Here is a 13,738-nt window from a genome sequence, read left to right as displayed (position 1 = left end):
AGTCCACAACCCAAACCCTCTTCCCACCTCTGTTCGTAGAATTTCAAACACAGAAAAGGACAAAAGCATTAGAATCTGATCTCCAATTGATTTCTTTCCTATTCCATCAATTCAAAGACAACAAAAATGAGGAGAAGGAGGAGAAAAAAAAAGAGGAAAAGTTTTTATTTTTGCTGAAAAGCAAAACAAGCATAGAGAACAGAATTCTGATCTAAAGGGATCTTTGAAAAAAATAAAAATAAATAAAAAAAGGTAAGATCTTTACTTCAGCTAGGTACAAGCTTTAGTAAATTCACCTCAGTTCTACTTTAAGAAATGAAAACTTGAAATAGCTTTGTTATCATATTAAACTTGCTTTTTATCTTCCTTCATTTCTCAACAACCGCAAGAAGCATATGGCAGAGCATAAAACAAGTTTCATATGAAGATTTTTTTTTTTTTTTGAAAGCTTACATATGAAAATCAAACAAAGAAGAAAGCCAATAACAAGAGTAAAACAGTCCAGTTAAAAAAAAAAAAAAAAAAAACTAGAAGTACTATTTTCAGCTAAAGTTGATAGCTTAAACAAAGATACTTGACGGAAAACTCACCGGAAAATCAAGAACTATGCAGAAAGTAAGAACTTTCGATTGAATCCAGCAACGCAGTAGCAAAACCCTAATTTGATGGTGAAGGACACAAATCTGGGAGGTTCTAGAAACCAGGGAAGACAGGAGAGAGATAAAGGACGAAGGATACTGCTCAGGGGCTGGGAGGGGGGGGGGAGAGGAAATAAAAAAAATAATACAAGTAAAAAAAATTTTTCTCTTCTTATGGGTATGAATATTTTAAAGAAATTGTTAATATTATTTAAATAATGAGTGATGTGCATGAGGTGCCACGTGGGAAGGAGATCAAAACAAGGGCGGTAGAGCGACGGGTGGGTATCAGAATTCGTGGACGAGAGGGCGGCTGGAGATACGATCTGTTTCTGCGACGTGATTGGTCCAGGTGCGTGTTACGTTTTAGTGAGGTTAGACACGTGTCGATTTCCTGGGGTGGTTGTACGGTCGGAAAGGAGAAACGGGTTGTGGGTAAAAATTGCGGACATGGTTTTCAACGGTGGACACTTGTTTTGCGGCCGTTCTAGTTGCTTCGGCGGGTGTAATACTGCGGCGGAAAGTTGATAAGTGATAACGTTTGCATTTTGTTGGTTTTTTTTTTTTTTTTTTTTGTGATGCTGACTCATTTGTATCTTTGCTAGTTTTGGATAGTTTATGGAATAAACCCCTAAGAGAATATTTGCAGTTCTTTTTTTTTATTTTAAAAAAGAGAACTGCTTTTTTTTATTTTTTGGTTTTTTTTAATGTTCCATAGGTAATGATTTTTATTTGGAGACTGAAAATGCAGTATACAAACATATGAAGAAAAATGAACGATAGCAGCATTGAAAAAACCCCCCCCCCCCTCAAAAAAAAATTTTTTTACAAGAAGATCTTTACTTTTATAGTGTAAAATTAAGGGTGGTGCTTTTGATAAAACTTCAATTCGAAATATGAAATCTGAAGTGTAAGTCCGTTAAGTTATTAAATTGTTAAGTATTAAATCCAATATATTTGAGTGCATATTACATTCAGTGATAAGTGAATAGTTTATTAATTAATTTTGAGAGCAAGTTTTGTTTAGAAAATTCAGTAGTGCCACTTAGTTGATTCAATTCAGATGTTCAATTTTTTGTTATCAAATCATCCCAATACGTTAAGATCTGATCCCATTAAATTTAAGTACTAAATTGAATCGTCACGCAACACCTAAATGGGCCTAATACATTACTGAAGGCCTAGCCTGGGCCTTGCAAAGTTGTCTCCGGGCAAAAAGAGCTGTCCCATCCTCGGCTCATGTTTCATCCAAAGTTCAGGTAGTTCAGGTATTTTTTTTTTTTCATTTTCAGGATAATTATTACTTAACGAAACCAAATTGCTCATGACCCTCAACTTGACCACGCATAGATTAAAAAGTTACTTAATAAAAAAAATAATCTAAAATTAAATATGTATCAATATCGAGAATGATCTCTAATCCCTGTTTCTAGTTTGGATATTTTCCCTTGAAAACTCAAATCACACAAAACATGCTTTACAAAATCTGCACAGGCATCCAGTGTGCCAATTCTCTAGTTTTATTTCTAAAACCATTAGAAATCTTCGTTTGGATTGCATTTTCCGTCATTTTTCATGGAAAAATTACTGTAGCGATTTGATGTATGTGAGGGAAAAATGTAATAGGGAAATGTGATCACGGAAAACAACACAATTTTTCGGCGAAAAACCGCAATCCAAACAAGGTGTATAACCATTGACTCCTTATTGACCAATGGTGTCTTCTTTTTACAACATGGGATGCTTGAAATGACACGATTGAAAATCTAGAATCAAAATAACAATCCAAACAAGAGGGTTTTTACATTTTCGATATCCTTTTTAATGTCCACCAATTTCTTGCACTCTCTGACATGACATATGAATATGAGAGGACCTTCTCCACTCTTGACCTTTATGCTTAGGCCCACATTTTACTTTTATCATTTCCGATGAAAATTGAATGAGCAAGCAAGCTTTAACATCCACTTTCTTTATCAACCACAAAATGATGCAATTCCTTTTCTTGTACCCCACATTTTTTGAGAAAAACCACACAGGTCTGTGATGTGAACAGCAAGTTTTTCGTTGTCTGTCTTTTTATATCGTCAAAACTTCGCTAATGATGTGGTAATCATATTTCAGTTTTTCAGGTCTCCTCCATAAGCAAACGGGGAGCAAAGAAGGGACTCATGAAAGCAACTTGTCCAGAGAACTGGCAGGGAACCTGGTACTAGTAACTTCAAATATATATACATATATATATATATATATATTTTTTTTTTTTCTTTTTAAGCTTTAACTTGCTTTAAGATTGGGTTCTACCATCATCAAATCCAGAATAAGCCATATTTTCAGACATCTTTATCCAATCCAACCAGTGATATGCTTCCAAATCATCAATTGCTATACCTGGAAAAGGCCCCGACTGCCTATTTCATGCATGATCCTGCCCGCTTCCTAAGCTTAATATTTAATTAAAGTAGATAATCATGCAAGACAAACAAGCCAATCAACTAATTAATAATTCATGGTACAAATGAAAAAAAAGGGCAGATCCAAGCTGCAGTGTAGCGTAGAAGATCACTTGCCCTCTTCCAGCTCTGCAATGCTTCGGAAGGTAGACTCATCACAAGGTATAACAATGCCGTTTCGGTTGTCGAAGCCATACATCTCTGCAGACATCTGGAGCAGTTGCTGGAGCGAATGTTTTTTCAAGTAGGACACAGGAAGAACAAATCTTTTCAAACAAGCACCTACGTAAACTACGAAGTGCCCCCTTGGGGTTCTTCCGCTCATGCCTCCTTCTTGGTATGCTGCAACCTTGGACGACATTGATTTGTTACTAGCCAAGTTGAGGGCTTCCCTATACTGCTTATTTATACGGGATGGAACCCTATAGTTCAATTGTCGCCGACGTGAAGGACTTGATTAATATACAGCTGTTGTAGGGCTTGCCAAGAAGCCATGAAGGGTGGGGGAAATTTGACTCCAGCTGATCGAGCATGTGTAGCCGTTCTTTTGCTCAGGGAACATGTTGTATTGTCGTGCAAATTTGATCTTTTCTTGGTTGCACATGGCGTCGATATCTGCCTATATTTCAGCTTACAGTTTTCTGATAGGAAACTAGGATGCAGGTAACATGCAAAAAAAAAATTATGAACGTAAGAATAATGTGAAGCACATGTCAAAAACTTGAGATGATGAGTGCATTTGCGTGTCTATATCTAAAAGTAAATCGTGAATGTGGCTCTTTTAATTTGAGTTTTGGACTGAGTTTAAGGAGTGGTTTCTTGGCTGCCGACTGCCAACCTTGGAAGGATATTTAGGCCTGAAAGTAGCAGCACAACCATACGTACGTTGTTAATGCATCTTACACAAACCCCTCTTCTGGTTCTGGTTGTTTTCTCCCTCTGGCCCTGCCATGACATATGGTTGTTATGGCCTCGATTGAACCTTGACTTCCTAGACTTTACCCATGCGTTGTACTTTCATTTGTTCATCAGAGAGTAACAGGCAGTATTCGTGAGGGTGAAGGAGCATATATGTTAACGAGGGAAATGAGATTGGAGACTATTGCGAGCTAATGCTCTAAGACTCCAGATCCTTCGTATTAGCTTGATACGTTGGATTTGCAACTTAAAATTGCAAAGGCTGGACTGGGTCTCCCTGGTTGGACGTTGGAGTAAGAAATGCATGTCTTATAGGATGGGAGGTCAAGAACTCAAACTTTATCTCCCATCGAAATTATAGTTTGATGTGACTTTTCTTAAATTTATACGAGTGTATAATACACTCGTATAGTCCGATAGTGGTTCAGTCTCCGTGACCCGTTGGGTCACCCCTTTAGAATGGATTAGAATAGAAATAGAAGTAGGTTTAGATGATGACAATCGATCTCAGAAAAAAAAAAAAAAAAGACTGATCGGCCAGACAAGACGTAACAGATCCTTACCCAAGCAAAACTGTCTCAGAAATGATGATAGAGACAAGTACAAGATGTTCAATTTCCAAGTTAGGTCTAGTCAACTCAGTAGAATTAACTAGTTATCAAAGTTCATTCATCGAGCACTTCAACCAAAGATTAAAGTCTCAGAACTGGCAAAGCACTCGCACTTGAGAAGCATTCAGAGTACTGTACGTCTAACGATGAAAGCCTACATATATGCCTTGAAACAAAACAAAAAAGAGCCTACATCTGTTTAAATTCATACAATGTGAGGTTTAGGGATTAAAACTATTGGAAAGTACATTAACAACAAAATAGTACATTACAGCTCCATTTTCAAGTAACTGAAAGCATAGTTGCCTCTTCTTTACACTCTGCAGATCCCAGTTAAGGACCAAGTGAACAAACTTTGAAGAGCAAAATTGAAGAAATGGATTCTGTCTTAGGATATTCGTACAGATAAATACCCATTCCTCATGGATACTATTCAGTGGGGAGTGCAAAATGGAATAACCCCTGAAGGGAGAACAACAACATGAGCCTTACCAAAGAGGGATGATTTGTATCACTTCTTCAAAAGCTTGTGGGAAAAAATTCTCTTAGAATACGGACTGTTACGTGAGATTGCCTTGTGGGACTCAATTGCCTCAACCAACGAATCGTGAAGAGGACCCTGATTTCATATTGAAGGTTAAATTATTAGGACACACATGCTTATCAGCATTCATTGGCCTCCAAATCTCTTAAATAGATTGCAAGCAAAATAAGCAGCCAACTAGTAACTTAAATGTCCGGAAAATCTAGAGTGCATTCAACAAACTTAACAGATCAAATCCCAGGAAAAAACTTGTTCAACTAATTCATTCCAACAAAGCCACTTCTATTCCATGTATTATATACATATGTTAGACTCTGAGAACTGAAGAAAGAAAATTTTCTTGGTTCAAGTTAATGCGCAAAATGAAACCCATATTACATGAATCAAAATAAAGAACAAAGCTTTTCATCAAAAGAATTTCACAACATGGTAGATAATTGCTTAAAAGGTATCTCAAATGAGTAAATATCTGTACAATGTGGGAACTCATACCTCAGAAACTTTGAGAGCTGTTTGGACAACATAATTGGCATGTGGATCTTGAAGCAACTGCTCAAAATGAGTTGCAGACAGTAATTCGTGAATTATCGTTGACCGCACTTCATTACTACATACTGCTAGGCATTTTTCAACCACATGGCTGCTGAACTTTTGTGTCGAGAGATGGACATAGTTTCCCTCAAACTGGCAAACCAACTTGGTTGTGGCAGATGGGATCTTAAGCTCCAAGATGAACTGAACAACATAATTCCTGTAATAAAAACACATCTTGAAATAAGAAATAACTGGAAGAACTGAGGAAGATAATATGTATCTACCTAAGCTGGAAGAATTAGAGCTTCAAATTTTGTTTAAAGTATTATGGTTTTAGTAGAATTTTTCAAAGCACAAGCAAACTGAAAACAACTGCAAAACCAGATAGTTAACAATACAAGTAAACAACCAACACACTAATGGACTAACAACATTAAGAGTTGCCACCTGCAGAATGGGGGAGAGATGATGCGATATGGACATATCAAGACCCAACAAACAGAAGAAAGACTTAACTTATCTTGATTTTCAGTCAAATGAGCCAATAAATATGACGATTAGCTGATTAAAATTATAAAGAAAAACAAGGCAAGGGTTAAATTTTGTAGCTCTAGAACTTGAAACTTAAGCTGTCAAACTCCACTCTCCAGTAGGATTCTAATACTTGTGATTATAGTTAGGCACAGAACATCTAGCTTTTCTATGTAGTATATGATACAACGTTCCACAAAAATGCTCAAACAAGAAGTTGTTACAAAAATAATAATTGATATTCTTCTTGCACTTAATTACCCAAATGCATCTTGCGCAAGCAGAAGGCCATTTGCAGAAATTTCTGCAATCAAGTTTTCCCGATGTTCTCCACTTGCATGGCTAATACATCTTTGTAGAACACAGCAGCCATGCTGATGAGTTGCAATGTCAACACAATACTTTGCAGCAGCAACGAAAATGAACTGCCAAAATGTCATAAAGAATCCATATAAGATAGGTGATAAGGTAAAGAATCAACCAACTTGAATCAAATGGTATCACAACTCTGATAACGCTTTAACAAGTGATTGGTCTCCATGAAAATCCTAATCCTGAGATCATAACAAACTTCATGTTGCATCAGAAAAGTGATGCTAGCTTTGATAAAGTTAATTGAAGTTCTTGTTTGTTGGCAAAGTAAGATTCAGCCGGCCTATGCACTCATTAAGCCATGTCGAAATGTGAATTCTTTCAGCATGATTTCTTTTGCAACCCACAAGTTTATGAACAAACTCTTATGATACTCAAGGCCCTGACTTTTTCATGTTTCTACTCTTTTGATAGTTAAGGATCAAATTCACTTTATGAATTCAAGATACAGCAATAATTCCTTTCTGAAAGCCCACAAATCTGGGAGCTTTACTTGGCTGACTATAACTTAATGCTGCAACCCCATCTTCTAGCATTAATTGGAACTCTAAATTTTTTGTATTATACAGAAACACTATCCAATGCGCACGATTTATACTCCTTGAAAAGCCAACTTTCTGTTACGTGGAATCCCCATTCCATAATATAGTAAGCTTTAGTTAATTGTGAATTAACTTTCATTTCCCTGTAGCCAATTTTCCTCAGTGCTAGCAATTTTTTATCTATGCTCTCACATGTCCGTGTCAAAACCACATGTATGACACATTCGATGCATAAGAGCAAAGGTAAGGCATATGGGTATTGTCTTAGTGAACTCAAGTAAGAATTAGTAACGAGATTTTGGTAGAGGATAAGAGTAAGCCCTCTGTCACACGCCTTCTTACTATCCAATCCACTTCAATTTCTACATCCTCTCAACTTTTCCAAACAAGGCACTACCACTCCCTTTTATTTGTCATAGGCCACTCCATCCTCCTTTCTCAAGGTAAGAAACAAGACACATCAGTATGTATTACACCAAAACAGAACAACATTTAACTAAGTTTTTCATGCTCAAGTAAAGACGCATGATTCATCTTATAGCAGCCTGAACACTAGCCAAAGTCGAAAACAGACAATTCAGCAATCAGTAATGCTTGTGCAATGCCCAAAAAAGAAAAAAAATCATCCATAAATGATAACAGCATTCAAAGCAGAAAACCCATATCTTTGCCTTATTATTGAGGGCTTATTGGCTTGCTAAGCTAAAAAAATTGTCCCATAAAAACCAAATGAGAATATGACGACTTTGGCCGACATTTAGACCATCGGAACTGAACCTCTATAACATTTAGATGTCTGACTAACGTGTCAATGTCGTGAAAGGATATCACCGCAGGAAACTTTGATTATGTAATAGTGAGAAGAGATCCACAGTCTCTCCTTTCAATCATGAGAATCACAGAAAGAAATAAGAGAAACATTGGGTACATGTCTTCTCATCTTTCAGAGACACAACAAAGCAATAGAAAGCTCTTATACAAAACTGTTTCCCAATTCTTGCATTTGGTATACTTACCAAGATAAGGAGCATACATACTTCTTCTGATAAGTGAAGCAGCAAAAGAATAGTGTTGAATGCATTTTGAAATTCACGAGAAGGCCTTTGAAATTCATCAAAAATAAACCACAGCAAAGCATAAGATTCATTTGCTATGAACTTTAGCCCATTGTCAGATATAATCTATGTTAACTCATGATGCAACAAGGTTATCCCTACATACGAAGCCAATCTTCTCAACCAATTTCCTACAGACATCTATACTGTAATCAGACAATCAGGAAATCCAAAACATAAACTTTTATACTATAACTCAAATCGATGACAGAAATTGCATAAAAAAGAGGAAGATCACTTAAGAATGTCCAAGAAGCTTCAGTGAAATAGAGGAGTACCTTGCTGTCTTCATAGCTAAGGCATTGCAGGCATCTTTGGACGACATGATTACCATTTAGGTCCTTGATAAGAGCAAGAAATCCAGGTTCAAGAGCTGAAATAACTAGTGACGTCTGCTGCCTAGATTTAAGCGTCTCAATCAATTTTTGAACCACTCGTGTGCTGATACAGTAATAGCTTTGTTAGATCAGTATTGTGCTGAATAATACTCCAAGCGAAAGATGCAAATCTTACCCATGGGTGTTTAATGAGATTCTGATGAGCTCTCCAGGTTTTGCTGTTACCCTGAGCAGAATCTGCATTCTCTGCTCTTCATTGCACGCTTCCAATAGCTTTTGCATAAGGTAATTCCCGAAAGGGTTCATCATAAGTTCAACTACGTGGTCAATTATCTCAGTGAATATGACTTGAACATCTTGAGGAGTTCCCTCATCAAACATCCTTTGCAAGAATCGACAACCATGTTGATCCTTTGCTATGTAGTAAATGTAACCTTGAGCTTCTCCCAAGGAGTTACACTTTGATGGCAGAGAAAATGGGCAACACAGTCTGAGACTTTGAGCACGTACTTGATTTCCTGCAATCTGGGGGCAACCATCTATAAGTGACTGCTTTTCTTGATGTGCATTTACATCAGCCTCATATGGGGAACCCTTGTTGTGCCTTGATCGTTCCTGTACTCGATTTAACGCATAATTCAAACTTTCACCTTGAATAATCAAGCTTTGTTCACCAGAAAGAGCCTCAAGACTTCCATGAGGTACTCTAACGTGTGGAGGTACTATTTTACATGCATTTGTTCGCTGTTGGCGATAATAATTTACATTTTCCACATTGGCTTGAGTCTTCATTGGAGCCAACTGAGGCACATCCAGAGAGTGAAATACATCATTTTTGGATAGGATACCCATCCCATTTCGCTGAGCATAATATTGAGCCTCAGTAATAGAAGGGCGAGTCACAGTACCTGACAAGTTGTTAACTGGAAATCCCACATAATGATGAGCATCCAGTCCCTTCGTAAGACAAAATTGGGCACTCACAGAACCATTTCTACCATATAAATGAGAATATGGTTCACCTGATTGACTCAGGGAATACCGGGATCCTAATAGATTAGCGTCTAAACTCAAGGGACTTCCTGGAACAGGGCACTGAATTCTCCCATAATCAGAAATGCCTCTGCCATAATATTGTGAAAACAAGCCATGTTGATCCAAATCCATCCCGATATTCCCACCACTAACACGATCAAAAATCTGACGACCACTTAAATTTAGCAATTTGACATCCTCTGGCTCCTTACTAACATACATTCGACTCAAATTTCTTAACAACCTCAGCTCATCAAACACGTTATCATCAGCCTTCCGCCCAAAATACGAATCGGGAGATTTGTTCTCCATCCACAACCGGTCAGAGTAATGTGATTGTGTACTAGTACCACCATTTGAGTGAGTTTGAAGCTCTTCCACTGGAGGTGTGGTAGGGGATCCATTGTCTGAAAATGAATGCCCACCAGAGAACAAACTTGAAGAAGAGCTATCTGAATGCAGAGAAAACCCACTCACAGGGGAAGCACACGTATGTTTATTATTATGATCCAATGTCACATCATCATACATACCCATACGGTACATCATACCAGTCATTTTTTGTGCCAACAAAGACTCGTCAAGATTATGATGATGGTGATCACTACCATGACCATGTCTAAGATGATGATGATGATTGAAGGATATTGCATGAGGGATCTCACCCAATAGCAATTCAAGCTCCTCATCATCTTTCATTTTCCTCCTCCTTTTTCCCCTTCTTCAACAATAACTAAGATTCACAACAAGAAGGTAGTAATAACCAAAGATTTACAGCAAAAGCAGGCAAGGCAAGAATCAAGAAGCCCACATTGGAAACTGACCTAAGAAAGACTAAGAAAAAAAAGTGTAACAGAAACCCAGAAAAGATTACCGCTTTTGATCATCTGGGATGGAGTGAAAGACCAAAAAAAGAGTCTTGATTGAAGAAAATGGAAAGAGTGAGGTGGGGTGGGGAATTGGTGATTGTAAAATTTTATTCAAAATCCATTTTTTCTCGTTGGATTATAAGTTTAATAATCGGCTCATTTGGGTTTTGGGTTTTCTATTGGGATGAGTTGGTGAAGCATGCAAAGATGAATGGACTGGATACGGTTACATACATGTACTGTAGAGAATACATACACACGCACTCTTCTGGTACGGTCTCACGCCATTAAAGCTGGGGAAAAGCAACAGACTCTCTCTCCCCCTCTCTCACTCACAGTCTCACACACCCGAGAACATATATAGCAATTGAGTGAGCGAAAATAAATATTATTGAACAAATCAAAGAGTCAAGGAGTGCTGGTTGCTCTCAACGTCCACGTACGTTTCGGACGTTTGGATATGCGATTATTTAAAATACTATTTAAAATAATTTTTTGGGATATAATATATAAGATAAAAAATAATTAAATATAAAAAATTTATTAAAAAATATAAGGCCTGTTTGGAAGGTGAGTTTTTTGGGTGTTTGTATAAAATTTTACTGTAAATCACTGTAGAAGTTGTAGAAAAACTTTTTTTTGGGTGTTTGTAAGATAATTTTTTTTTTCTTTTTCTTTTTCTTTTTTCTTTTTTTTTCTTTCTTTCTTTTTTCTTTTCCTTCCTCCCTTTCTTCCTCTTCTCCTACCCCCTTCCCTCCCCTATTCCCTCTGCCGAGACTTCCAGGTGATTCCTTTTTTTTTTTTTTTTTGCTCTTTTCCTGTTCCCTTCTCTCTCCCCTGCCACCCCTCCCTCTCCCCCTCTCCCTCGACGCAATTCGGACCCTCCCCTTCCCCTTCCTTCCCCTGCCGCCCCTCCCCTCCCTTTTCCTCCCCTCCCCAGCCAGCCTCCCTCTTCCCCGACGCGATCTGGTCGGGACCTTTCCCTTTCACGTTCCCCTTCCCCCGCCGCCCCTCCCCTTCCGCTTCCCTCTCATGCGATTTGGCCAACAGCTGTGCATTTTTTTTTTAGCTTTTTCTCTCCCCTCCCCCTCTCTGCTCTGCGATCTGGTCGGCGACCAAATCGCACCTAGCAGGAGGGGGAAGGACAGGGGAAGAGGGGAGGGGAGGAGAGGAAGCGAGGGTGATGGACAGAAAAATTTTTTTTGAGGTTACCGGCGCCGAAATAGGTGACCGGCGTCGGGAGAGGTGGTGGGGGTGATGGTTGGGTGAGGGAGAAAGAAAAGTTTTTGGGAAATTTTTTGTGTATTTTTGAAGTGTGTAAATAAAAAACTTTAAAAAATTTTTTGGGGTTCCTGTAGTAAAAGTTGTTAAAAAATTAGTAGCTAAAAAACTAAGGTGCCAAACAGGCTCATATTTGTAATACAAACAAATAATTTTTAGCAAATAATTCTTATCCAAATACATTTTCTTGTTTAGCTTTGTCAATTTATGAGTATTGTGAAGGTTACACTGGCATTTTGTATACTCTCGAGTATAGATATATCTCACACTAAAAATATACAGTTTAAATTCAATTTAAAAGATAAGGTGGTATTAGAACTATAAATGAGACCAATCCACGCGACGAAACATAGGCTTTATGTATTCAAACTCAAGCTGAGACTCAATGACACCACAAATTAGAACTCAATTAACTTTCATATGAAAACTTGAGTTCAAGTTCAAACAGTAGTTTGAACCTAGTCAAACTGGACTCAAGCTCAAATAAAAATAATATATATCTAATTTAAAAAAAATGAATAGATTGGACATTTCATCTTAATAAATAATAAAAATATAGGAACGACATATGTAATTTCACTACTAAAATATAAAGTATTACAAATATATGAATTCAATGTAGCTTGACAAGTTGAATACTTGATTGGCTCACCAAGTGAGGTCAAACTCGACTCAATACTAAGATTGAATCGAGTTTTGATTGAGCCAATTAGCTAGCTTTGAAATCGATTTAAGTCATTTGCAACCCTAGGTAACATGCATCCAATTCCAATTCCAAAATTTATCATGATGCATATTTTGCTTTCTTCAGAACATTATATCTCAATAGGTTTTTTTTTTTTTTTGGTGTCCCTAATGAAGTTGTGATGTTAAAATAAGTTGGTGACAAGAATATAGATATCTGACCATGTTAAGTAGGAAAAGTATCTAGTGTTTTCTTTTTTTGGAAAAGTATGTATTGTATGTATACATGAACCAGTAAGGATTACGAGTTCCAAATTTATATTTGTTAAAGGCATTTTTATTGTTTAATTTTTTTGAAGTATTGATATTTTTTAAACATATTTTTACTATTCAGTTTTTCAATAAGTGTATTAGGTTTTTTAATCAACCACATGTTTTAAATTTTGTATACAAAGTATAGTGTAGCATGTGATTCTTTTTTTTCTTATGTATTGAATTTTATAAAATTAAACCACATTTTTTTTATTACTTGTTTACATAAATGATACAACTTCTCGGTCATTAAGGTTGGTCCAGTGACTATGGGAGGACTTTTAGAGTTCTTTTGAATCGTCGATCTAATAGTTGGGAGTTGAAAGGTTTATTGAGAGAGAGAGAGAGAGAGAGTTTATCAATTTAATTCTTACACGTACATTCTTCATCCCTTCGTCACTAGTTTCAAATGTATATACTGATTGATTTGATATACATAAACTTTAAACCCGGTTGAACGGGGAATCAACCAGGCATCTGGTCCGAGCCTCTCCAAAACCTGCCTAACAAAAACTCGGTCAAACCTAGGTTTAAGTTGAAAACCATTAAACCAGTCGGAACTGGGTTTCCCTTTTTCTTTTTTTGAGGTAAACTTTTTTTTTTTTTGGCTGGCTTTCTATTTTTTACTTTTTTATTTTGCTAAATTACATTGAAGAAAAAAAATATAAATCAAGCTTAATTGAATATCAAGCAAGATCTACTACAGATCTAACATTAAAATTCGAAAATCAAAAGAAAAAGTAAGAAAGAGAGAGGGAGAATAAAAAGGAAAAAAAATGTTGATTTAAGTTTTGAATCAAGAACTTGAAAAACATGAGAGGAAAGAATGTAAATAATAAGATGATATGATATTTTCTTCTGGTAATGGAAGAAAAAAAGAAAAAGATTAAAAGCAAAAAAAGAGATTGATAAAAAAAGAGACCCAGAACAAGAATGAAAAAACGGAAAAAGATGGAATTCA

At 36.7% G+C, this 13,738-nt stretch overlaps 1 protein-coding gene across 1 annotated transcript; it reads right to left on the bottom strand.

The window, feature by feature from the left end:
- Nucleotides 1-4,753: 4,753 nt before the first annotated feature.
- LOC113726656 (putative pumilio homolog 7, chloroplastic) lies at nucleotides 4,754-10,832 on the bottom strand. Its single transcript, XM_027250488.2, has 5 exons — nucleotides 8,772-10,832; nucleotides 8,537-8,699; nucleotides 6,491-6,654; nucleotides 5,657-5,915; nucleotides 4,754-5,239 (listed from the first exon to the last, which is right to left on the bottom strand). Exons 1-5 carry the CDS (start codon nucleotides 10,328-10,330, stop codon nucleotides 5,132-5,134), a joined length of 2,253 nt encoding a protein of 750 aa, XP_027106289.2. The 5' UTR covers nucleotides 10,331-10,832; the 3' UTR covers nucleotides 4,754-5,131.
- Between the last annotated feature and the right edge of the window lie 2,906 nt (nucleotides 10,833-13,738).

This window comes from Coffea arabica, chromosome 2c (assembly GCF_036785885.1).
Source record: "Coffea arabica cultivar ET-39 chromosome 2c, Coffea Arabica ET-39 HiFi, whole genome shotgun sequence".
In the NCBI taxonomy this organism is placed as follows: domain Eukaryota; kingdom Viridiplantae; phylum Streptophyta; class Magnoliopsida; order Gentianales; family Rubiaceae; genus Coffea; species Coffea arabica.
Note: the sequence above shows the minus strand (reverse complement) of the source record. Positions and strands in the feature narration are given on the sequence as shown.

Coding starts and splice junctions, on each gene's coding strand:
- LOC113726656 (XM_027250488.2), bottom strand. CDS start 10,330: ATGAAAGATGATGAGGAGCTTGAATTGCTATTGGGTGAGATCCCTCAT. Junction 5,916..6,490: donor CTTGCGCAAGATGCATTTGG/GTAATTAAGTGC, acceptor TTTTTATTACAG/GAATTATGTTGTTCAGTTCA. Junction 5,240..5,656: donor CAGCTCTCAAAGTTTCTGAG/GTATGAGTTCCC, acceptor ATATGAAATCAG/GGTCCTCTTCACGATTCGTT.